This window comes from Neopelma chrysocephalum, unplaced genomic scaffold (assembly GCF_003984885.1).
Source record: "Neopelma chrysocephalum unplaced genomic scaffold, ASM398488v2 Primary Assembly neopelma1_44, whole genome shotgun sequence".
In the NCBI taxonomy this organism is placed as follows: domain Eukaryota; kingdom Metazoa; phylum Chordata; class Aves; order Passeriformes; family Pipridae; genus Neopelma; species Neopelma chrysocephalum.
The window spans coordinates 1,797,328-1,821,001 of record NW_020897703.1 but is presented as its reverse complement, the minus strand read 5'-3'; the positions used below and the strand labels follow the sequence as shown (position 1 = coordinate 1,821,001).

The 23,674-nt window shown below is 36.8% G+C and overlaps 1 protein-coding gene across 8 annotated transcripts in view; it reads right to left on the bottom strand.

The window, feature by feature from the left end:
• LOC113965119 (von Willebrand factor C domain-containing protein 2-like) overlaps window positions 1-23,674 on the bottom strand; it is a 426,515-nt gene that overhangs the window by 395,038 nt on the left and 7,803 nt on the right. For 6 of the 8 annotated variants that reach the window (XR_003533445.1, XR_003533446.1, XM_027678036.1 and 3 more), the window contains exons 4-9: window positions 22,671-22,798; window positions 17,962-18,099; window positions 12,455-12,562; window positions 11,086-11,203; window positions 9,629-9,698; window positions 4,628-4,776 (exon numbers count right to left, since the gene is read on the bottom strand). Coding sequence is in view for 6 of the 8 variants with exons in the window: in XM_027678036.1 (XP_027533837.1) it covers window positions 4,628-4,776; window positions 9,629-9,698; window positions 11,086-11,203; window positions 12,455-12,562; window positions 17,962-18,099; window positions 22,671-22,798 (711 nt within the window). In the remaining 2 variants the exon portion in view is untranslated. Of the gene's footprint in view, window positions 1-4,627; window positions 4,777-9,628; window positions 9,699-11,085; window positions 11,204-11,653; window positions 11,747-12,454; window positions 12,563-17,961; window positions 18,100-22,670; window positions 22,799-23,674 lie in introns of those variants that run through there. The other 2 variants (XM_027678038.1, XM_027678051.1) reach the window with 2 other exon arrangements.

The following is a 23,674-nucleotide window of genomic DNA, read 5'->3' as shown; positions in this document are numbered from 1 at the left end:
GAACAAAGCAAGAGGAATATTCCACAGCCTCCATGCAATATTCCTGGTTTACACTGCAATATAGCTTTCAGCTATTCAGCAATATTATGGCATTTTCAAGTCATGTTAAGCTTGTTTTACACAACATACCCTAGAGGCTACTCTAATTAAAAGCCATTTGATCAACACTTTCTTATCTTCTTGATCTGTATTTGTGCACTGGATCATTTTTTAAAGGCAGAGTTTTGTACCTTTTCTTACATTGCATGTTATTTCTTCAGATCAATTCTCCAATAGGACAGTTTTGGAATTTTACTCCTATCCTCAGCTTCACTTGCTATTCCAACCCCACCAAACCCAGGTCACTTGGTCTGTAAGTTTTATCAGCTTATTTTCTGTTCCATTTTCCAGGTCATTAATGACAATATAGCCCAGCAAAATGCCTATTCAATACATCTGCAAACTTCTAAGCTATTTTTCCTTAATTTAGAAAAATTTCTGTCAGGTCAAATTTCTACAGTTTCTCACAGGAACTATCTGTGAGACAGTACCCAAAGCCTTTCTAAAAACAGAAGAGCTCTTATATCTTAAGAATAAGATAAAGGTACTACATTTACTGCTTCTCTGCTATCCAGACCTCCTATCCTTCTATGGATGCAATTTAGAGTGGATTGAAATACTTCTTCCCTGCAAATCCATTTTCACAGTTACTTCTTCTCCTGTTTTTTTGCAGATGTTCAGTACAATTTCAGTTATTCACTGCCAGCTTCCTTCGGAATTTAAGTTATCCTGTCTAGTCTATCATTTCTTAGCTTTTACTTTTTATCTCTTTTATTTCTTAGCTTTTACTTTATGCTTTTCCCTTCTTTAGACTGCAGTCTTATATCTGCATAACTGGTATTAATTTTCTGAGCTACGTGTCTGGAGTTTTATCATACCAGGGAAGGACTGGAGGAATAAGCATTCTCAGTACCATCTGTCAGTCATCTTCTCTGAATATCAACCCAGTGCTTTCTTAGCCACCTTATTACAAACACAAAATGATTATTTCGTTTAAAACCCTTCCTAACTATTTTGGGATCTCATCTTTCCAATTCTGTCCCCAGTACGCCTGTGCTAATTTATATTCAAATAATTCAATTCAATAATCTGATTAAGCAATCATTTGGGTTCAGCTTCCCTTCTGCTTGAGAGCACAGAAACAGCAGTTCTTGTAAATTTTGTATACTTTCTTCCACAGAACTGAGGAGAAGCTTGGGTTTAATATATGTGTCCATGTGATATTTCAATCCAAAAATCTTATTAATTACAAAAGCTCTATTTGGAATGATCACTTGATTTTACTTCTGTATTTTTAATACACACAGTGGCCCTAATTTCAAAATCTGTTCCACAGAAATAGACAATGAATTAACTCCAGAAATGTCCAGTGCACCTTTAGAGAAAATTTTACACAAGAAAAACTGCAGAAAATTAAACCAGGTTGTAATATATTATATGTAGAAATATAATTTAGTGAATATAAAGAACCTGCAATTGTCCTGCTAATAATTAATAAAAACAATCAAATTTAGAATGTACTCTGAGAGGAACCTGAGAGAATGAAAATATAAAAATAGGGAAAGTATATTTCCAGAGCATAATGAAATTCCCATTATAAAAAGTTCTCTACAATTTTAATGACCTGCGAGTGCATTTTAATTAATTTAAATGTTTAAAGCAGTATTCTATACACATTCTTAATCTAAGAATATTTATGCTATTGATACTGGCTTATTAAGAACCAGATATGTAAATAGTTTAGCCTAATTGCCTGTTACTGTACAATTTAATTGAGTCTTGTCACAAAGATTGTAAAATCATGATAATACATTCCCTCAGAAAAAAATCCAGTTGCTTTTTCACTGTTTCACTGATAAACTTCACATCAAAAGGGACCCTATGTTTTAAATTATGTGTCAGCTTTTACAGGATATTACAAAAACACAATATATATCTGTCCTTGAAGCAAATGTTCTTGCTCAGCTATGAGTCATATTTGCATCTACTTTCAAGCACAGGCATTTGTTAGATCACTGTTTAGCTACAAGACAAAAAGAGATGTTAAATCATTTCCATCACCATAGTTCACTCCTATGTAACAGTACAGTTAATGCAAACATTTATAATTTTGTCTCAAGGATACAATCCCATGACAATATAATGGCTTTTTACTGAATATGATATAATCAAAATGCCTACATTTGAAAATTGGATTAAGGGTTCACTCTGAACTCTAAATGTTCACCTACATTTAATGAAAAGAGCTAAACAATACTAAACAGTGAATTTTACCTAGATCTCCCATATCTTCTGTTTTCTCCATTTTGTCATAAATGAACTGTGTAAATATAAGACTTTTTAATGGCATTTATTTCTGCTGTATATTCCTCACCTGAATTCCAAGAACTGACCAATTTATGCTCTCTCACTTCCTATGTAGTTATAAAGAGAACTTAAATGAATCAATCTTAATACGTATAAATCAATTTTACCCTCCTCAATAAAAAATTTAAAGTGTTATTTTCATCACTGTAAAGAAAAACAAGACTTATTAATGGCACACTCTTCAATGAAGACATTCCCACGCTGAATCATTGTAAGTCACATAAGACACAGCAGAATTTAAAAGATCTTTTGATATAGGTCAAAGCAGATGGGACTCCACACAAGTCTGATTCCAAATACCACAGCAATTGATCTAAGGAAGTCATTTATACCTCATCCTTTTGACAGGAACAAATACTCAGACAACTAAACTGTTGAATAAGAATGCACTATTTTAATAAAATAAGTTGTATTAGAACCATAGTTCAATAAATGCACACTAAAGGACAGAGTTCTGTGAGTATCTTTTGGTTTAAACACAATTTTATCTCACCTCTTGCACTCTACAAACTCATCATTCCCTCTCTGCCATTTATTCTAACAGCCTAAGCAATAATTCATGGCACTGTCCAAGGCAGTATCCTTTACTAGGAAAAGAAAATTTTTAGAAATAATAGATCCAGGAAATGTGAAGTGAAAAAGAACTATTGTTCCATTGCTGGAAGAGATGCTAATCTCACACCTCAAGTTTTAGATTATCACTTAGCCATGGGAAAATCTAGTACATTCAAACATGTCTGTATTTTCTGATGTCTTATTTCTGGAACTACTCCATTTTTCTAATCCATTGATTAAATAAAGACATCAGGGCCTCTGGTAAGACTCATTTGGGAAACATAAGATCTGCAGCAACACAGATGGTTGCCAGAACCAGTCAACTAGCAGTGTTCATGAATTTCAAAGAACAAGAAACAGTCAGGCAGGCTCACTGCCTGGGTAGAGTTTATATTCTGGGGGTGAAGCACAACTCCACTGAAATTTACTATAAAAATCCTGATGACTTCAGTAGAAACAGGAATGAAAAAATTATTATTTCTTGGGTTAGGAAATTTTATCTGTTCACAAGTCAAAATGAAGAGAGTGTTTAAGATGGAAGTTTTTAACCACTGAATGAAAACCAGGGAAAGTGGAGATGGACTGGCTGGCAGGTGCCTCAGTAATACTCAGATACCAACAGGTGGGGAGACAGTACAGGGAATTATTTCCTATATGTGGTGAGAAGTGGTTCAGAAAGCAACAGCAGATAGACAAATAGGTGGACAAATAGATAGATGGATAGATAATTTCGAGGTTCAGGAGAAAGGAAATGGAGAAAAACAAATACAATTGTATGTTTGTCAGTGGAGAGGTGCACTGCCAATAGAAGAAATGCTCTTGCAAACCAAATAGAAACAAAAATAAATTACCATGATCATACTCTGGTGAAGACAAGCAAAGATTGAAGCTGATTCCAACTATATCAGCATCAAGTCAAGATTTTTTCCTTCCCAAAACCCACAGTTTAAACTCTAACTGTACTTCTCAAACAGGAATATGCCAATGAAACAGGTTCAAGGGCTTATGAAATTTTAGGTATTCAAATGTTTACCCTGATCTGGAAAAATAAACCCCACTGTTATATTGTCAAAAAATGCAACCTCAATAAATAAACCCATTGGAATAAAATAAGTAAAGCAAACAACTCCTTTCCACAATGAAAAATATTCAGTTGTTAACTAATTCTGATTTTGCACAACTTCCAAACCGAAACAGTAACATAGCTCTGGTATACTCAAGTTTAGAAGCTCTGACCATTAAGAAATCACTGATTTTCTGCCCTTAGTCTCCCAGATGATGTACCTTTTAGACCCACCTGGAACAGACAGTCTGAAATGCCTGAAAAGTTTGCAAGTACTACAGAACAGATCAGGATTTCTCAAGTTACAAAGGAAACATAACAGAGCAAGAAGCATTTGTAGCCAATGCTCTTCCTCTGCAGGGTGATTACATCAGATTCTCAAAAAGTATCTTGCTAGCCTCAACTAATCAGAGTTCCTACAATTCCCTGAAATATTAATTGCAATAAGAACTCATAATGAAAATCAACTTGTTACCTACCTTTCCTATTTACTTCTACTAAGTATGGCTTCTTTTAAACACATTGGACAGGTATCTTTCACCACAGCTCAGTACCAGTTTAAAGTGGATTAGACACTGAGCAACTGGAAAGAACATTATGTACCTTCAGGTCTCTCTTGTCCATCTTCTTCTCTGCATCTTTGACTGGATCAGATGAAGAACTTGCAGCAACAATGATTTTCTGCTGCCTGGCTTCCCGAAGAGCTTTCTGGGTGGGACCTTCAAAGTCTTTCTTCCTTGTACAATCGTGGACTACAAAATAAAACCAACAAAAATATCATCAGAATGCTTTTGACTTACTCTTTTGGAAGATCTCTTTACTTAATATTAGGTAGACATGTGAAATTATCAAAGAAATACCATTTTAAATAAAGAGATATTAAGGTTAGTGTCCCATCCATATAAAGTATTCCAAGACCACATGTAGCTCTGCTCCACAAATTATTTTGGGTTGATCTGATTTAGCTTACTCAAAGGGTACCCAAGGCTTTGCCCCAAAAATGCAGCAATCTTGCAGTACAGAGAGAGTCACAGTGAAATGGGAGCATTCTTTCACGTCCCACAGAACCAGGAGGAATATCAGCTCACTGCACATCCTATCCAATATCCATCACCAATGCATTATTCTGATTTACAGCCCACGTTTCCTTTCGCTTCCCTGCACTGTCTCCCAACCCACCTTTCCAACAAGGAATTACTGATGAATTGGTAACTCAAAGAAATCCCACACAGGTAACACAGCTGTAAATCAAAGAGGTTGAAAGGAATAGGAGCAGGAGTACAGCCCATGTAGAATACAATACAATGCATCTGCCATGAGCTGGCAGAAAGGACACTGTTCTCTGACAGTCCTTGTACTGGCAGCTCACACATGTCCAATACAGTCCTTTGTGATCCCTGTATCTTGTTGCAATGCTCTGTTAGATGTACATGGATCTATAAGAAAAAAAATGTAGCACTGAATTCCAACAGTGTTTGGGCACTTACATCCCTCCAGCTCTCGGGAAATAAAAAATCTCTGCTTGAAAAAACACATTATACAACTAAAATCCAGATTAAAACAAATGTACTTCACACTACCCAATTCCAAATGCTTGCTCTTGTGAAATGGTTTTATTAATGCAAACTTGCTGACTTAAAAGGTGGAAAAAAATCCCACTCCCTCCACTCTCGAGACAAAAACAGCAGATCAAGCAAACACAAAACCTCCTTGTATGCCCAACCTGAGTAAAGCTAGAATTAATGGAAAGAACTGTGTCTGGATTAACAAAACATCTGTATTCTCACTGCTTTAAAAGCTACAGCTACTGTCACAGATACCCTGAATAATTACTTTCTCTAAGGAATGGTACACAGCAAAATTGGTTTATATATCAAACACTTTCTACTCACTTAGTAACTGCTATCTACTAACATGTTGCTCATGGAGTATTTGGTTTGTTGGTGCTTTTGAAATACACGTAAACCAAGAGTTATGACAGCTGAAGAGCTTTAAAACTCAATAACTATCACCAAAACAAAAAAAAGGAACAAGTTCCTAAGATCTGTTGCACTAAGAAGCCAACAGCTTACATTTACACACTTTCTATTCTGGTGGTGTTGTACAGGGAATGGGGACAAACAGGCCCAAGCACTTCAACTGGTGCATTTTAAATTTCTTTTAGCATGACCTTCTAACTGCAATTGCATCAGATAAAAGAAAGGAAAAGCACAGTTAACAGCCTCAGCAATGAGTTAATTCAACCATGAGTAAAGAAACTCATCGAGTTCAACTTTTGAATATAATTGGGTAATAAATAAGGAGCTGTTGTTTTTAGGAAATACAAGAAGAGTACTGAGCAAGTAGCAGTTTTATAACATGTTTATAGAACCAGCTGTTACAGCAGCATTCACTTAGGTTTATCAGAAACCCAGAATCAACGCTGCTTAATTCCTGCAGGAAAAGGTGGTCTTTTCTCAGAGCACCACTTAACACTGTGTTTTGATCCGTAAGTAACAGTGTGAGAGCTCTGTTAATATACACCAATAACCTAAATAAAATATCAGCTCTCTCTTCGGTAATTAGATTCCTCTATGTATGAGCTTGCTACCATATCAGGAAGGATCAGATTTAAAACAAAAATAGTTTTTAACGCAAATCTTCCTAAAAAAAAATCCAAAATTACTTTTTAAGAAGTAATCTGAACTCAAAATACAACTTTTCTTTCACAGCTGATTTCTGAGTGATCATAGGAGAGAGAGAACCAGTCCATGAGAGGACAAAGTCCTCACCTGAACTGTTAACTAGTTCCTCTCCAACCACTACATGTTCTTCACATCAACTTGAAACAAGCAAGGCAAGAATTAGGAAATAAAACTCAGGTTTCTTTAGGTTTCTTAAAAATTATTACAAGTTTTTCTCTTGAAGGTTTTGTGTACAAAACCAAACAGCAGCCTGACAATGAGACAGCAAAAAACTCCTAGTAAATAAATTACATGCTCTGTATTGTGGATTCTCTCCTATCCTCTTCATTTGCTTGAAATGCATCAGGCTGAAAGCTCCTACATCAAATGCCTGAGTAATAAAGTCCAGAATAGTTGACCTAAATTTAACATTAAATACTGTTAATTTTTTTCCACCTAGCTGCCAGACATGAATTTACAGTGCAAACTCACGGTGAATATCAAGAAGCTTTCCTTTGTTCTTTATTGTGCACCATGTGACTCACTCAAAAAAAGCAACTCCAAGCAAAAAACCAAACCCACGGTCACAGAACGGTTTGCACTGGAAGGGACCTTAAAGCCCATCCCGCTGCAATCCCCTGCCATGGGCAGGGACACCTTCCACTAGCCCAGGTTTCTCAAAGCCCCATCCAACCTGCCCTCGAACACTCCAGGGATGGGGCAGCCACAGCTTCTCTGGGCAACCCGTTCCAGTGCCTCACCACCCTCACAGTAAAGAATTTCTTCCTAACAGCTAATTTAAACCTACTCTCTCTCAGTTTGAAGCCATTCTCCCTTGTCCTGTTACACACGCTCTTGTTAAAAGTCTTTCTCCAGCTTTCTTGGACTGGATGTGCAGAACCTCCCAATTCAGCAAACCTAAAACCAACAAAAAGCCACTCTCAGTGCCCTTGAGCCAAAGACAGCACTCCAGGTGTTCTGCAGGCACAGCAGGCTGTGGGACAGAGCAGCATCAGGAGCAGTGAAGGGCGATCCCTGCTGCTGGGCACAGCCACCCTCTCTCCTGCAGGCTCTGCTCTGCAGTGAAAGCAGACTCCTGGCCAGCAAAGGCACCTCACCTTGGCCAAGGATCACTTGGCACTCTGAGCAGGCACTGTCTCCTAACTAGAACACACCAGGGCACAAGAGTCAGCCCAGAAGAGACAGCAATGAAAAAATGCAGCTGTAGGTCTGCTTACAGCACAGATCTGCAACTGCAACAGCACCAGTTCTTTCCAAACTAACAAATTTAGAGGAAAGTAAGCCAACATTTCTCCAGTATCCAGGCACTGCTTGTTTCTCCAGGCTGCATTTATACTGTCTGAGGAATAAAAAAAAACAAGAGGCAACAGAACATGATCATCTTTCAAGAGGCAGCAGAAAGTATTTGGATAAGAGACAATATCACCCACTGAGACATGAGTATGACCTACAGAGTGCAATAAAAATTATGTACTATTAGAGGACAAAACACTGAAAAGAAATGAACTGAAATACTGATTAATTTATGATACCCAAGATATGAAGCAAATTAAGATTTGTACAAGCGTGCGGGTGGCTGATGAGCTTAATTTATGTTGGAGACTGAGTGACAAGGGGCTTTTCATGTAATTATTTTATCAAGTGGCTCCCCTGCTTGTCACTTTTTGGTGTTATAAAGTGCTCTTAAGATTTTCAGAGAATAAACAAGAGTGAACAGCCAGAGAGTAGTTTTTAGAATCACTCAAACAACAAATAAAAGTATGTTTAGTACGAAAAGGAGACAGATGGGGCATCCACACTGTAAGACACGAGCATGGGAAAGAACCCACACTATATATCCTCAAGCCAGAGTCTATTTTAATAGTCAGGGAAATGCTTGTTAAGCCTCTTCACTCAACCACAAACAGAAAAACACAAAAAGAAACCAAACATGTTTATGTGGTTACTATTCTTTTTCTCAGCTTTGTCTTTTCTAGAGGAATTTTACACAAAAAGAAGTTAACTTCATGAACATGGGAACTAATGAAACAAACCACGAAACAAACAGATATTAAAATTGGCCCAATTGGAACAAATGCTTCACCTAGAAATTGTATAATATTTGTAGGGTTCTCTTATTTCAAATAAACAGCAATCTCTGATGGGAGTCCTGCTCCTGACTACAGCAGGTAAATACATACTTTGTTGTCAGAGCATGGAGCTCACCATTTACCCTTTTCATAATCGCATTTATTTTCAGGAGAATTTAAGAAACCAGATGTTTTTTGAGACTTATCTTACTAGCAAATGTAGCTGCAATGGGAAAATAGGTTCCAAATTACTGGTGGGAGTGATGCTCTCAAAGAATGTGATAGCATGGCCTTCATTTACTTAGGAAAACAGAGGTGTTCAGGTTCCTCTGATGGAGTTAGAAAAAGTAATGTAATATTTACACAGGGAAGTAGTGCAGTAACATACAGATAAAGATATTATTCCAGAAGGTATTATATCACCTTAGCAACCTTCTGTAAAAATGAGACATGCTAAAATAAGAGGCTGGATTTCATAACACCAGCATTTTCAAAATGCTTCCAGACGCCCATATGCACCATCTTAAGAGAGAGATAAGAAACAACATACACTCCCCAAAAAGGGGGATATTAGTGGATGCAATAACAAAACCAGACACAAAACAGCTTCCTAGGGCAAAGTCCTTTCCAAGTTACAAACTCCATAATGCCTTCAGCAGTCTCACTCTCCTTAGTGAAGACATTTCAGAATAAAACATTCAAATGACAAAGCTGCTGCTCCGACACCCGGCCAGCTGATAAAACGTTTACAATGCAAGTATTTTTGATTTACTGTTACACCAGATTTTGAAATGCATCACAACAACACAAAACCCATGACCAGTCTGAGCCTGGTGATGGGAATATTTTACCTTTTGCCTCAGAAATCTGCTTAACACCTCCGGAGTCTAAATTTTCTAACACAGCCTGCAAACCTGTAACCTAATTTTAAAAAGAGAAAGAACAAGAGAAGGGAGTGTGAAAACATTGCTTTTGAGGAATCTATTCACAGCACACACCATTTATGCATTTGTACTTAATAAATTTCATCTATCATTTTTCACTTTTGATTATTGTCTCTAAGTTATGAAAATTACTCCTAATTCAAGATTTTGGAAGGACCCAGGAAAACAATGCTACAAAATCCAACCACCCAGAATCTCTCACTTTTACAGCTCTACTAAAACAAAGCAGTCATACAGAATACCAGGGCTCTGACTACACCAGCAACTTTTAGCCACTGCTGTCACTGCATCGATCTCTAATTTAATGGCACACTATGACCTACAGCTTTGTCATAACAAAATGTCACAAAACATGGTGTTACGTGTTACAACCAGTCACTGCTCTGGAACAAGCACAAGTTCATGTCTGTAAAAGTCTTACATATGTCCCTGAAGTTTCATAGCATTGGAACTTTCAATGTTTTGTACTCCTGATTCAGCATAACTCCATATGGACAGTAAACTTTCATTTTCTATAGGGCATTTGCTTTTATTTATTGAAATTTCAAACATATAATTCTCAGTGTTTTAAAAGTAAGCCCTCGGGTGACCTGAGAAAAATTGGAGGCAGAGGAAAGGAGGAAATGAGAGATGAAGACTATCAGAAGCAAGTCCAAGCATGGTAAATTCCTTTTACATTACCCACATATGCTACTGCTGAAGTGCATTTGCTTAGGGTATGTTTGGTTTTATTCCCCCCCTTCTTTTCTTGTACAAACAACATATTAGTTAAACACATGCAAGATAATTTTCTGTTTTTCATCTATCCTATCTGTGCTTATACTACTTCCTGCCTAAGGGGCAGAATATCTCAAATACCAACCCATATATCAGATAAGATTATAGGAATAAAAATACTACTCTATTATTCCACTCCAGACAGAAAAACTGTCTCTGATCTCTTAATGTATTTTTTTCCTAAACCAGTAGGTCATTCTGGGATATATTTTGGAAAAAATAAAATGATAAACAGTAATAAAGTTTAAACAAGCTATTTCCAAAGGTATAGATGGAAGCATGTGAATCTGTGTAACTATCACACCCTTCCTTAAGCTTCCACACAGAAAGTGTAACAGGGTCTGCACGTGGCTGACTCGGGGAGAGCAGCACTGAGCAAGCACAGACTGAGAACAATTCCTGCGTGGCACCAAAGTTTCACATACATTCAATGTTAACATTTCACCAAATACCGTGAAACCACAAAATATTCTGCTTCAAACTACTGCATAAGTGGGTTGTTTTATCAGAAATATCCTGTCTATTTACCCAGTAAAAAGCAAAAGCATTCCTTACAGCCCTGTGAGTGGTGTTCAGCAGAGTTTTACCTGCCCCACTGCTTTGTCTCTCTCCAAACTAGTTAACATCTTCTGCTTCAGCATAGTCTCATATTTCTCAGACAGCTGCTTCAGCACTGGCTCATAGGATGCATAATGTGCCTTCAGCCTGGGGACAAGAGGAGGAAAACATTATTTCTCACAGATGAGTGAAATCAGAGATTTGTGTCTGCATAACTTCTCCCCTCCCCAAATGAAAGAGCAGAGGTTCCAAAAGGTTGACACACAGGAGACAGCAAAGCTATTGAGTATGTAACCACCCAACTGCAAGACCACAGAGGAAAAAAAAACAGCAAAAAACCTCAGATCGATAAGAGGGTTCACAGCTTGTTTGGTTGTATCTTAAAACAACCCATCTAATTTTGACCTATTCTTAATCCTTCATACACACACTGCACAATAATGTCTGCTAATTTGTTTTCTTGCAGATGGATGGTATTTCTTTGGAAGAAAGAGAATTACAGCTGTTATCTGATTACCAAATAAGATCCTCATCTAGACAAAACAGACTATGATCAGTATTTCTTTCTTCACTGCATATTACACTGAGAATACTTAACTACTTTAATTCCTCAGACCAGAAGACTCAGATATAGAATCTCTCAAGAGAAACACATAACACAGCTCCAAAACCACTGCATTCTGCAAGAAGCTGATTTAGAGGGGACAAATCAGTGCTCTCTTGCATTAACATGTTGGCATTTCAAGGCTGAACATGCAGAACACACAGCTGACATCACATGCACTGATTGACAACAGTACCAACAAAACTCTGTGAATTAATTGGAGTTGAAGATGTAACCCACTCCCCAGTGTTATTTTAAAACAAGTGCTGGTATAAACATGTGCAAAGAAGAGATTCTAAACTCAGCTTATTTTTGAAAATGAAATTACTATAACTCAGTACCAATGGACTGGTTTGGATTTCTTTGCAACCAAAGCAACATAGCAAGTTTCATACTGGAAGTTCAAGATAACAGAAAATGCCAATTATGGGAATCATGAATACAAAGGTTCTGAACTCTGTGTGATACCAGTTACCCTTAAAATGGGCAAAGGTTCCAAAAAAAATATAATTACATATTCATGGCAAAAGATCTCGGTAAAAGAAAATCTCATTTATATTTCCAACTACTAGAAATACTATGTATTTGTTAATGCCACATCACAACATAGAAGATACACCAAAAAATAATTCTAAATTCTTTGAGCAATGTGGCAGAACAGTCGGATGAAACTGCTATTTACCAGGACATTAACTAAATGCACTTCAAATTCCACAGTGTTATCTCACTGCCAGGCAATAATTCAAGACATTATCTTTAATACTATATGTGTAGCAATTAAGATTATTTTTTACCTTTTCATATCACAAATCAGTCTGTTCTTCTCCTGGACCACTCGCCTATGGTGCATCCGATGGAAGTCTCGTTCTTTCTGCATTTTCAGGAGAGCCTCTTTTGTTTTACTGTGTGTAAAAACAGAAAATGCAAGAGAAGTCCTATTAATTACATCAAGCTATGTTGAATAGATATAGAATTATTTGTCAGATGTGCACATGCCTACTGTATCCAAGTTGGAAGTTTTTGCTAATATACTCTGTGGTGGAGAACATGTACTTTTGAGGTCTTCTCGCTGCCAGCTGAGGCACAAAGCCATGGGAGCTCTTCCCCTTTCCTCAGATCCTTTAGACAGAATCCATTAGGATTCTGGCATTATAAATCTCAGAATTGAGGTCAACTTTAAACACAAGGAGTTTCATGGATGTACATATTCAAGTTACAGGCAATAAGAAAACAATACTCTTGTTTAAAATCCTGCATGAAAGTGTATTCATAATACTGATAATATACTGAAAATACTGATTTCTTAATGTCTACATCACATCTGGAGCCCAACATTGGCACATGCTGAAAGGACACATACAGAAGGGTAACTGTATTGCAGCCTTGCAAATACATTTGGAGAGTCTTCTGGAAAAAGTTGGGCTAGAAAAGTTTTAGGCTCTCTTCAATCATGTTTGTAACCTGTACCCAAGTGTTCTCTGGATGGGACAGAGGGAAGCAAAAGGAATCCATTTCAAAATTAATTGTAAACACACTGATAACCTGTTATTCTCTAAGCACATTCTACACACAGCCATGGGACACCCTGAGATGCTCCACTCCATAAACATAAAAGAAAACACTCTCTATATATACAGTACATTTTCTCCTTGCCTTCACTGATATGGGTTTGGCAGGAAAGATTAGTAGATGAATTGTTTAATTGCAAAGGAAGCTTGAAATCACTTTGCACAGAAATTAGATATTTGCTTCTTGCAAAAATAAAAGCTCACTTCCTCTGCAACAGGAGTTGAAGAATTAGCAAAACCACTATGATGGGAGTATGCCAAAATCACAGGTCCAGGGAGAACGTCCATAACTGCCAGTGCATTATATTTAATTGTACAAGTAATTTATATTTGCTGTATATGCATTTGCTATATTTATTACCTATACAAACTACCATCTTTATATGTGTACATTTACAAGAGAATTGCTGCTTGTAGCAGAGACCTGAAGAGCACAGTGAAGCACAGAAGCTCAAAGGAGCCGTGGGCACACACATCACATTGTGTGTGCACCGGCACAAACACCAGGAATTGTGAAACAGAGGAACTCAGGATATTGGTATGGGACACAAGGCACAAATTAATGATTCTGCTCAAGCTTCTACGAGCAGCAAAACATTTGAGAGGTAAATGAATCAGTGGTCTCAGGACAGTTCTGTGAAACAGCTCCATCACGATGCCGTGCTCAAACCTGACTTGCCATAAAGACCTTGAATACAAAACCTGCCCCATCAGAGCTCACAGGTGGCTTGTTCCATGAGTAAAAGATGCTGCACCAGCCATAGCAACTACAATATCCATTTCTTTTAGTTAAGATATATGTCAAAGCCTGCAGCTCTCTCCATCTAAACTTCTCTCCAGCAAGTACTTCCATAAAAATAGCAGAAGAGGACAGGGCCCAATAAATCCAAGCAGGTTTTCAAAGGTAAGTTCCATGCCCTGCTCTGAAGATGCTGCAAGTTGTAGCCCTACAATTTTAATTGAAATAAAGATAGTTTTAGAAAACAAACCCCCCTGCTTTTACTCTATCTAGGTTACATGACACTTGGTAGCAAACATGCTGAATGCACCACAAAATGAAACAGATGCATTTAAATATGGTGCTCAACACAAAAAGTGTGCACTTTGTTTTTTCCATTGTATAAGTGGAGAAATATGTGCAGGAATAGTTAGATTTTGGCACAGAAATAGGAGATCAGCTGAGGATTTTATTGCTGGTGTTGGCACTAACTCTAATAATAAATATGACTTCCAGGACTGCTTTATGTTTTGACCATTACTTTGGCTATAAGCTGGGTATTTATTTGTGAGTGTACTCCCAAAAATCAGGACAGAAAGGTACCTGTGAATGTTTATGCTTCCTATCTGATGTTGTGAGCTCCTCAGGCAAAAGCTGTACACAATTTTCATTCCATCTACCTAATAAGTCCCTAAACATTTAAAGAGCTTACAAATATCACACAGTCCCTGTGATTAACACAATTAACATGATACAACATTTGTCTAACTACACATCTAAATAAACAGGCAATACACAGGGTCTGGCCACAGGAAAACAAAAATACGTGCTATTCAAACTATTTTAAATCATCAAATAGGCAGATTACTATTGCTATGAAGTTGGAATTTATTGTCAAAAAATATTACTAGAATATTAAAGAACCAGACATCACTGAAGACAATGAATTAGAATTAACTAGTTTATTATAAGAGTTAAGCATTTTCAGAGTAATTTTTAGATTTTTCTGGCATATTGGAAAGAATACCTATGCTTCCACTGGGGAAATACTGCAGCAGATAACACCTCTTACCAATCAACCAGGGCTCAACTGTAGCCTTCAGGATAAAAGAAAGGGAACACACCTAAGGTACTTGAAACTAGTGTCACACAGCAAACCAAAGTAAAACTAGTTTTGCTTCCTTTCACCAAACAATGGTCACTTTTAGAAATAATTTAAATAAAAATGTGCAGTTTATCCAAACCTTAAGGTAATAACTAGAGGTAGCTATGGAGTAAAAGAATTATGCTGATATTTATTTCTTTTAATGTATGCAGAGACATCCCAAGATGCCTTCAGGCATCGGACAAGCTATAAAAAATACATACTGTATACAGGAAGTGAAGCTAATTCTCTCTTTAAATAATGAAATACCACAGTGAAATGTAACCAGCCTGCAATCTACTCTATCTGCCCACCTGCTTGCATGCAATCATGTAAATACTGTATTAAAATACCTAAAATACAATTACAGTTAGCTTCTAGACACTAAATCTCTTCCATCAATTACCAAACAACATTAAAGCAGGAGGTAATTGGTTTACAGTCATTTATCCTGGGCCCCCATACTGCCTAAGTCCCAAATAACATCTCTTTTCTGCAAGATGGTTGTCAAGAGTACCAAGCTCAGAAATATCAAATGTAATTAAAAGCTTCACAGCACTGTAGCTCTCAATCAATGTTTTCTGACTAATCCACAGAGGAAAATATGAGACTTTCTTTGCTCACAAATCCCTGGTTTCTACCCAGTCAAATCAGCAATTCCTTAGTGCTCTTAAGCATTCTGTTTTCTGTGTAATTCTCTGTCAAAGAGGGAAACTCAAAACGTCCTCCAGGTAATTTTGGCTCCTGCTTGAAATATTATCTTTACCACAGCAAAGGTACTGACTCAAGTTACTGAATATATGAACAAGGAAAAAAATGCTGTTAACAGTCACTACACTAAATGGATTTAGTATAGAGTATTATGAGCTGGGTTTATGTACAGCAAAAATGCTCCATTTCACACATTTCAACAACAGTGCAACACTACTGGTTTAATTCATATATGATTCAAAACAATTGAAGTGAAATGAATGTCACAAGTGCTGAACTTTTAAAATTAGTATCAGTGAGAACTTGGTAAGTTATTTGAAATAAAAAGGGTGAAAAGTGATGCAGTGACCGTAAGTACAAACCAAGTTTCACACCCACATTTACCCCATTCTAGTTTTAGCTGACAATCTGTGAAAATAAAGCTCTTCCTCTGAGGAGAAAGGAGCACTGGTTTTAGTACTCTTTGAACAAGGTACATGCAGATTAAGTGCACTGTGTAACAGCAAATGCCAATGAAGGAAACTTCTAATTTGTGTCATGCAGAACTGCCCTGTATCTCAGTGTCCTCTCTGGAATAACAAGCCAGGGCCATGACCCATTTGTTTGCAACCAGAGCATTGCTACTTCAGTTTTCATCAAACACTGGAATGTGAAAAAACAGGGCACAATTTCATTTCATGGACTGAAGCCGAGTGTTGGGACTTTTATTTAACAGACAGGCTGCAGGAACCCAACACATGGGCCATGTCTTTTCCCTCTCCTGCTTTCTTCCTGCTGCACCTTATCATGTCATCTTCCAGCCTTTTAGCTAGACATCTGCTAGAAAGGCTTCCTGGCATCCCATGGAGTACAGAGATATTCTTACGGGAGAAAAACAGCTCATTCAGACCACAGTGAAATGTTTTTGAGCTGTATGTTCTTAAACAGTCGTGTAGGAATGCAACAAACCCAGAAAAACTCTTATCAAGTCATAATCCACTCAGATTATCTTGTTACAGCATGTTCTGCTTCATACAGGGGGCAGGGGGTGGGGAGGGGGAAGAAGAAAGCAAAAAAAAAGGGGGAAAAAAAGACAATAAAACTTGTTGAAATTACTCCTGACAGTAATAAATTTCAGGAGGGTCACATTTTGTATGTCCTTCTTTCACCATGCATTACTGCTTCTTACTCTCCCCCACTCATATGAGACACAATCCTTAAATATCCATCGTCCAAATAAACTGCAGATAAAAGTAATAAACGTTTTCTATATCGTCTGTCTCCCAGTGTAACTACACAATATCTGCTGCTGTTTACTTAACTACTTGACTATGGCCAATTAATTTATTCATTTAAAATGTAATAAATCATTATAATCAGAAAATAATTTAATTATCGTTATCAGCAGCAATGATTATTTAAGAACTGAATAGTTATTTTCATATAAAGGAACAATCTAGATGAGAATTAGAAGCTTGAGCAATCTTGAGGAAAACCAAAAAGATAAGAGTTATTTTTTTACAGTTCTGTATTTTAAAACCGGCAAAAGTGAATCGAGTGCATCATTAGGTCTGAGGGTACATTCACGTGCAGATGAACCATTCTCCAGAAAAGGCCAAGTGACATGGAGTTCATTATCACATCTCTCCATCCCATAGGCTAAATACTTTAACTCTTTATGACTGAAGTACAGTTGACTTATAAAATCAACTATTACAATGTACCCACAAGCATAATGAAAGATGGTAATTCACATTGATACCCCATTACCACTAGGGCCAGAGTGACAGATTTTCTGCAATTAAAAAAGTGTATAGTGATTTTTCTCCTATGCTGAAGGTTTGTGGTAGCTGTAATTTATAGTACTGTAATACAAAATACATATTTATTTTTTACTTCTACCTATTAGACTCTCACAATTCTCCACAGCAATTTATTGTGATTACTGGATATTAAAATTTATTTTTGACCCAGTAAATACAAACAAAAGAAATAAAGATTTACATTTCTAACAGAACTCAGAGAAACTTGAACTTCAATTATAAATGTCACCCAGAAGTAAAAATAATTGCAGCCAGCATAACAAAGAGGCACCTACTATTTTTTACTAAGTACTTGAGTTTACTTTATCTAGCTGTTTACTACCATACAGAAAAGTTTCAATATAACCAAATAACATACTTGGCAGCAAGTTTGTAGTTTTCCAAATCTTTCTTCAAACTCATATTCTCAGCCTGCAGTTGCTGGTTGTGGGTGTACACAGTTGGAACCAACCCAGCATCTTTGAGCGTGAGCACACCCCTCTCTATGAGTTCATACCTAGGAGAAGAGAAACAGGGATTTTATTCCACATTTCCATTTTCTCACTTTATTGATGTCTGCCTTCTCATGCTACCATTTACCTACAGTAGAATCACAAGGATATTTATCACCTCAAGGCATTTACCTTCTATGATCATTAACAATTCACAACAGTATTATCCCACCACATTGTTCTATTTTACTGCTTTTCATTCTAAAATGTGTATTGTTCATAATAGTCATGACATATAATACAGTACTTAAAATTAAACAGTTTTTCCTTTCCTTTCTTTTAAGTAGCTTAAACAAAAGACAGAAACAAATGTTCTTTTTCAAATAACATTTGTCCTTTTTATCTTATATGTTTAAATATATGCAAGATTATTTTTTTTAGTACTCAAATAAGCTGCAGATAGCTCAGAATCCGTGATCCTCATTATCTTGAGCTTGGAAAACAGAGCTCATCTAGGGAGATTTCTTCATTCCTTCCTGTTTACTTATTTTCCATCTCCTTGTTTAATTATATTTACCAATATTTACCTATTTTACCAGCCCCTGAGAAAACACGATTCCGTGACGTAGAAGCCTGAAGGCTGCTTTAGTTAAATACTTGTACAGACTGACTTGGATTTTGAGAAGTAAAAGAGAATCTGAAGCAGCCTGTAATGCTGGGGAGCAACACAGGAATCTCTACGGCCCCAGCAAGAAAATCCACTCACTGAGTATCATATTATAGGACCATCCATCTTGGGGCAGTTTGTCAGCAAAAGCTAAGGACACAGGACAGACAGAGTGAGACCTCAGCCATGCCATCAGTTCATCACAGGTTGAATGGAGTTATAACTAACTTAAATCAGACAAAAACTATAACCCCAGCAGGGAAGATGCTCCTGGTGAGAACTTACTAGAAGGATCAATATGAACATTATTTGCCTTCTCAGGTGAAAAATACATTCAATCTGTGCTTTATTTGGTTTCCAAGTGATAAGGGAGTATGAAAAGAACAGCAGTAGACAGAAATACAAAGTATATTAAGTGCTATCTCCCACACCTGGGCAATAGCAGCTGATCTGAAACCCGAGGCCAGTAAGCACAGCATTCCTTGATCATAATCATGTGGCACAAACCAAAAGCATTTATAGAACAAGGGATTCTTACTTGACAAGCAACATTTACTTAACATCCCACAAAAAACTCAAGCATAACGTTAGTAATTCTGTCCAAATGACTTCCTACAGTCATCTACTTATCTGCATTCTATGGATAGTTCTAGGAATGCTCATCCCTATGAATTAAGCTGTCACATTCACCACCACTAGATGAAAGGTTTTTGAAAAATTAAACTGAACACATCCAAAGCAAAATTCATTCTATCATCACTTCATTTTCTTAAGTAAATTACAGTAGGAACAGACTTTAATACCAAGAAAGAAGCTTAGTTGTTTGTTTTTTTCAAATAAACATTGACTGATGCACAGGTACAATTCCTACCAGAAATACTGCAAATAAGGGCACCTCTGATGGCAGAAAATAACAACTCTACGTGCTCCTTAGCTTGTCACTGAATGCCTTAACTACACTTTATGAAAACCATCAAATTTCTGCCTGAAGACTCAAACACGGATAATTGATGAACTTTGACTCCAGCAGAGCTAAGAACCCTGAAAGACAATTTCCATGAAACACAATTAATAGCAATAAACTCACTACGCCCTTGTCTAAGAACACTCCTAAAAATGAATGCTTTGTGCATGTAGCAGAAATGGAAAACCACACAACAAACTGCACTGTGAAAATCTCATTATCTTTAATCAACCTAGTCCTGTAAAACTTACAGACCTCCTACATACCGAGCCAGCTGCCAAAGAGCTCTTGTTCTCACTTCTTCCCATTACACGTGGAAATTAAATTAGTTCTCTGCACACACAGGTATTTTACTCAGCTTTTCAGAACTGCTGAGTTATTATTCTTGAATTGCTATTTAGAATTAACAAATAATCTGGGAACTAAAGAACAGATGGTTACCTATGATTTTGTGATCACAGCCCAGTGCAGACTGACTAAAAATATGTTATTACTATAAACATTACATTATAACTCCCAGAAACTTGAATTCAAAGGAATCGTGTAGCAGAGAGACCCTGGGATAAACTAACTGATACCTAACTCAGAATATCCCCTTACCAAGGGACAGCTCACCTAGAGATGCTCTCAGGGATTAAAATCTCAACTTTTAGGTTTTACAAGAACTTCTCACTGAAAATTACAATCCAAAGAGATGACAAAACTACAGTTTCAACAGAAGGCTAAGATATGAGCACAGTGAAAATAAAGCATTTATTTAATGGAAAATTAGATATTTAAAAATTAATTTAAGTTTAAAGTTCATTAAAGTATAACTGGAAGAAAAAAGTTTATGTGCAAAACAACTTACATAAGTTTAAAAAACCCAATCACCAGAAGTGTGATAAAAGTATTCATTACTTCATAGAAAAAAGTGGGTTTGGTTTAAAATGAAACATTATCAAATCACATTTTATACAGCTGGATAGAATAACAGAATGTTTTCCCAAACTCTGAAATAAACACAGATAATTTAGTCCAATTTAAGTGACCTTTAGATCTCAGACAGACAATAATTTCAAAGCAAGCCTTTTGATAAATTTTCTCTACATTAATTAATTTCTCATTTTAAATTCCATTAGTACTTGATCACCACAGCATGAGAGCAAGACTGTCATCCCAATACATAATGAGGAACCCAAGTACACTAATCTGCTCTCACTTTCATTAATATTGTAAATTATCTATTTCAAACCAACATGAAACATTTTGAAATAAGGTATTAATGCAGAAAGTCTCAATACAGCAAGATTAGACACTGACATGCTGAGCTCATTTGTAAAACTACTGAAATTAAAAATATTACTTATAGAGAAAAAATATATGTATAGCTAAGGATTTACAAGATAGGGCCTGCTAAGACCTGCACTTACTCTGTTAAAAAGCAATTTGAATTTTGCCATTGATATAAATTCAGACTAAGTGCTTCGAAGAAAGTCGTAGCTTCATAAAAAGGTCACTATTTATATCTGTCTAGTATTAATTATCTTTTAGCATAAAAACTGTTAAACTTTAAACTTAATGCTATTCATGTAAGCTCTTTTGTTGAAAAAGAATACAGAACTATAGTGTTCCTTTCTCCAAGGAATCACTGAAGTCCATTGTTATGCTATCAAAAAGCTGATCATCATTAATTCCAAAGGCAATGCCTGACTGGTGAGCTCAACACAAGTAAGACCAGAGCCTTGCAAATGACAGCAATGATTCCCCCATCACAGAATATTTCTAAGAAAATTTAAAAGCTTCAGGGGTTTTGTAGGAAAAAATAAGATGTTTCTAACTTTTGCTAATTTTCAAATTATACAGTTTCAAAAGACCTTATTAAAAAAAAAAATATCTGAACTCATGTTTAAAGACTGACTACAAAGTAATTCAAAGAGAGGTATTTCCACATTTCAGAATTTGTCCAAGGTAACCTGCAGATTCAAAGCAACCTTGTAACTCAGAGTATTTTAACAGAACTTTGGCAAGTGTCATCTTTTGCTCCTAAAAAATTCAGCTCCCCTCTCAAGCTTTGCAGCATTCCTTGCACATCATTTTTAATCAATATTAACAATATACATCCTGTGGGAATCCATATATGAAGGGAGTGAAGAGTTGTGTACTTAAACAAACCTGCATGTTTAAGCTTTGCACAAAGTATGACAAAATTTCTGAAATCCATAAAAGCTTGGAAAAAGAAGACAGCAACAGCTCAAGAGTTTACTCTCCTGATTAGTGTATGAATTAAAAAGAAAACTAAACCAACCCTATTATATTGACTGATGTACCAAAAATGACCAAGTATCAAATATTTTGATTATGCTACTTAAAATAGAAGGGAGCTGTGATAAATGCACAAACTCACTCAACTAAGATGCAAATACTCCAGCATACAACAAACTACTCATCCTTAAGCAGACACTCATGTTCTGGAAAGCAAGAAAAATAACAAACCACGATTTCTCGGCAGTGCTGAAGTGAAATACCAGTCCTTTTGCACTGGACTCCTTTGATCCCCTGGTAATTTGTGCACTGTGTCTGCTTTTAGTTTTTGTTGGTAGACAGTGGAGAGCATAACATACTAGAAAAAATAGAATTGACTTTGTTTTGTCTTAAAGGAGATGGCTCAGAAGGAACTCAGATGAGTTGTACCCTGAAAAGGAATACTTCTCTTCCCTGTTCACAAAAGGCCTCAGGTGACAACTTCAGGCTTCTAAATATCTGGATTTTGGTGAAATGCATACATTCCTTCAAAGGTACCTGTTTAGGAGCTCCCTGGAGTCAGCTTTCCTCAAAGTCTGTCCTTAAAACAGGAGTTTGCATCCTCATTCTCACTATGAATATATTTACTTGTAAAAACACTACACATTTAAGATGGACTTGTACTCAGGAGAGTTTTCTGAAAATATAGCCTGAAATACTGAAAACATTTGAATCCTGAGCATCTAATTCCCAAAGTAGCATGGTCACTTAAATTATTTTACCATTCAGTTTGGAAGCAGTCAAGGGTTCTGGACATTCCCAGTCTGACCAGGAAATTGCAGAAGAAATCATCCATTGCTTCAGGTACTTCACACACTGATTTCTCCAAAGTCAGAACTGATTCTGAAGTCTGAAATTAAATTTTGATAACTGTTATTAAACTTACAAGAGAAACGTCATGATCATAATTTCTATTTCTGAAGTCAACTAAAGTTACAGATCTACTGGAGTACAGCTAAATGTTTCCCTTGTCTTTATGGATCAGATGTGTAATCATTGATCCTTCTAATGTCAAGGTTTGTGAAAGGTTAGAAAGAAAACTCAAAATCCACCTTATTGAAGCAAGTATTCTGAACCTGACACAACGTGGTAGAGACTTGAAAGTATCATAACTGATGGATGATCTGTCACTTACCAGAGACAAAATGTTAGTTCTTATACTCCTGCACCCTTCAGTAACCTCCACAACTATGGATGAAAAAAAACTCATCTAACAGAAAATGTAGAAGTCCACAGTGACAGTAAAATGGCTTATACTCTTTCTGTAATGATGCAAGCAATGGAGAGACAGGAAAAACTGCATCTCCACCACTAGATTTCTTAGCAATAAGTCTCAAAGATCAACTCTCTTCTCTCAACATCCCTATGAACACTGAAGAAGCTGCCAGACAACACTGCTACAAGTGTTAGCAGAACGCAGATGGTGCTCCAAGGCTTCACATGCAGCTCCTCCAGCACCATCAAGACAGACAGCCCTGCAGACAAGGTCAGCTCATGGGTCAGGCACAGTTGCCAAAAGCAGAATCAAAACAAAACAGAGCAATCCTAATACAGAGAGAAAAAAACCTGTCCCTTCCACAGCTTTCTGTGGCAATGCAAATCTCCCTTCACCCAACCCCATTCAGCCCACTCAGCACACAGCTTGATATGCAGCTCTCCCAGAGAATGCAAGACCCAAGGAGGTATTGAAAAAAGGAAAAATGGAACCCAGTCTGACATTACTCCC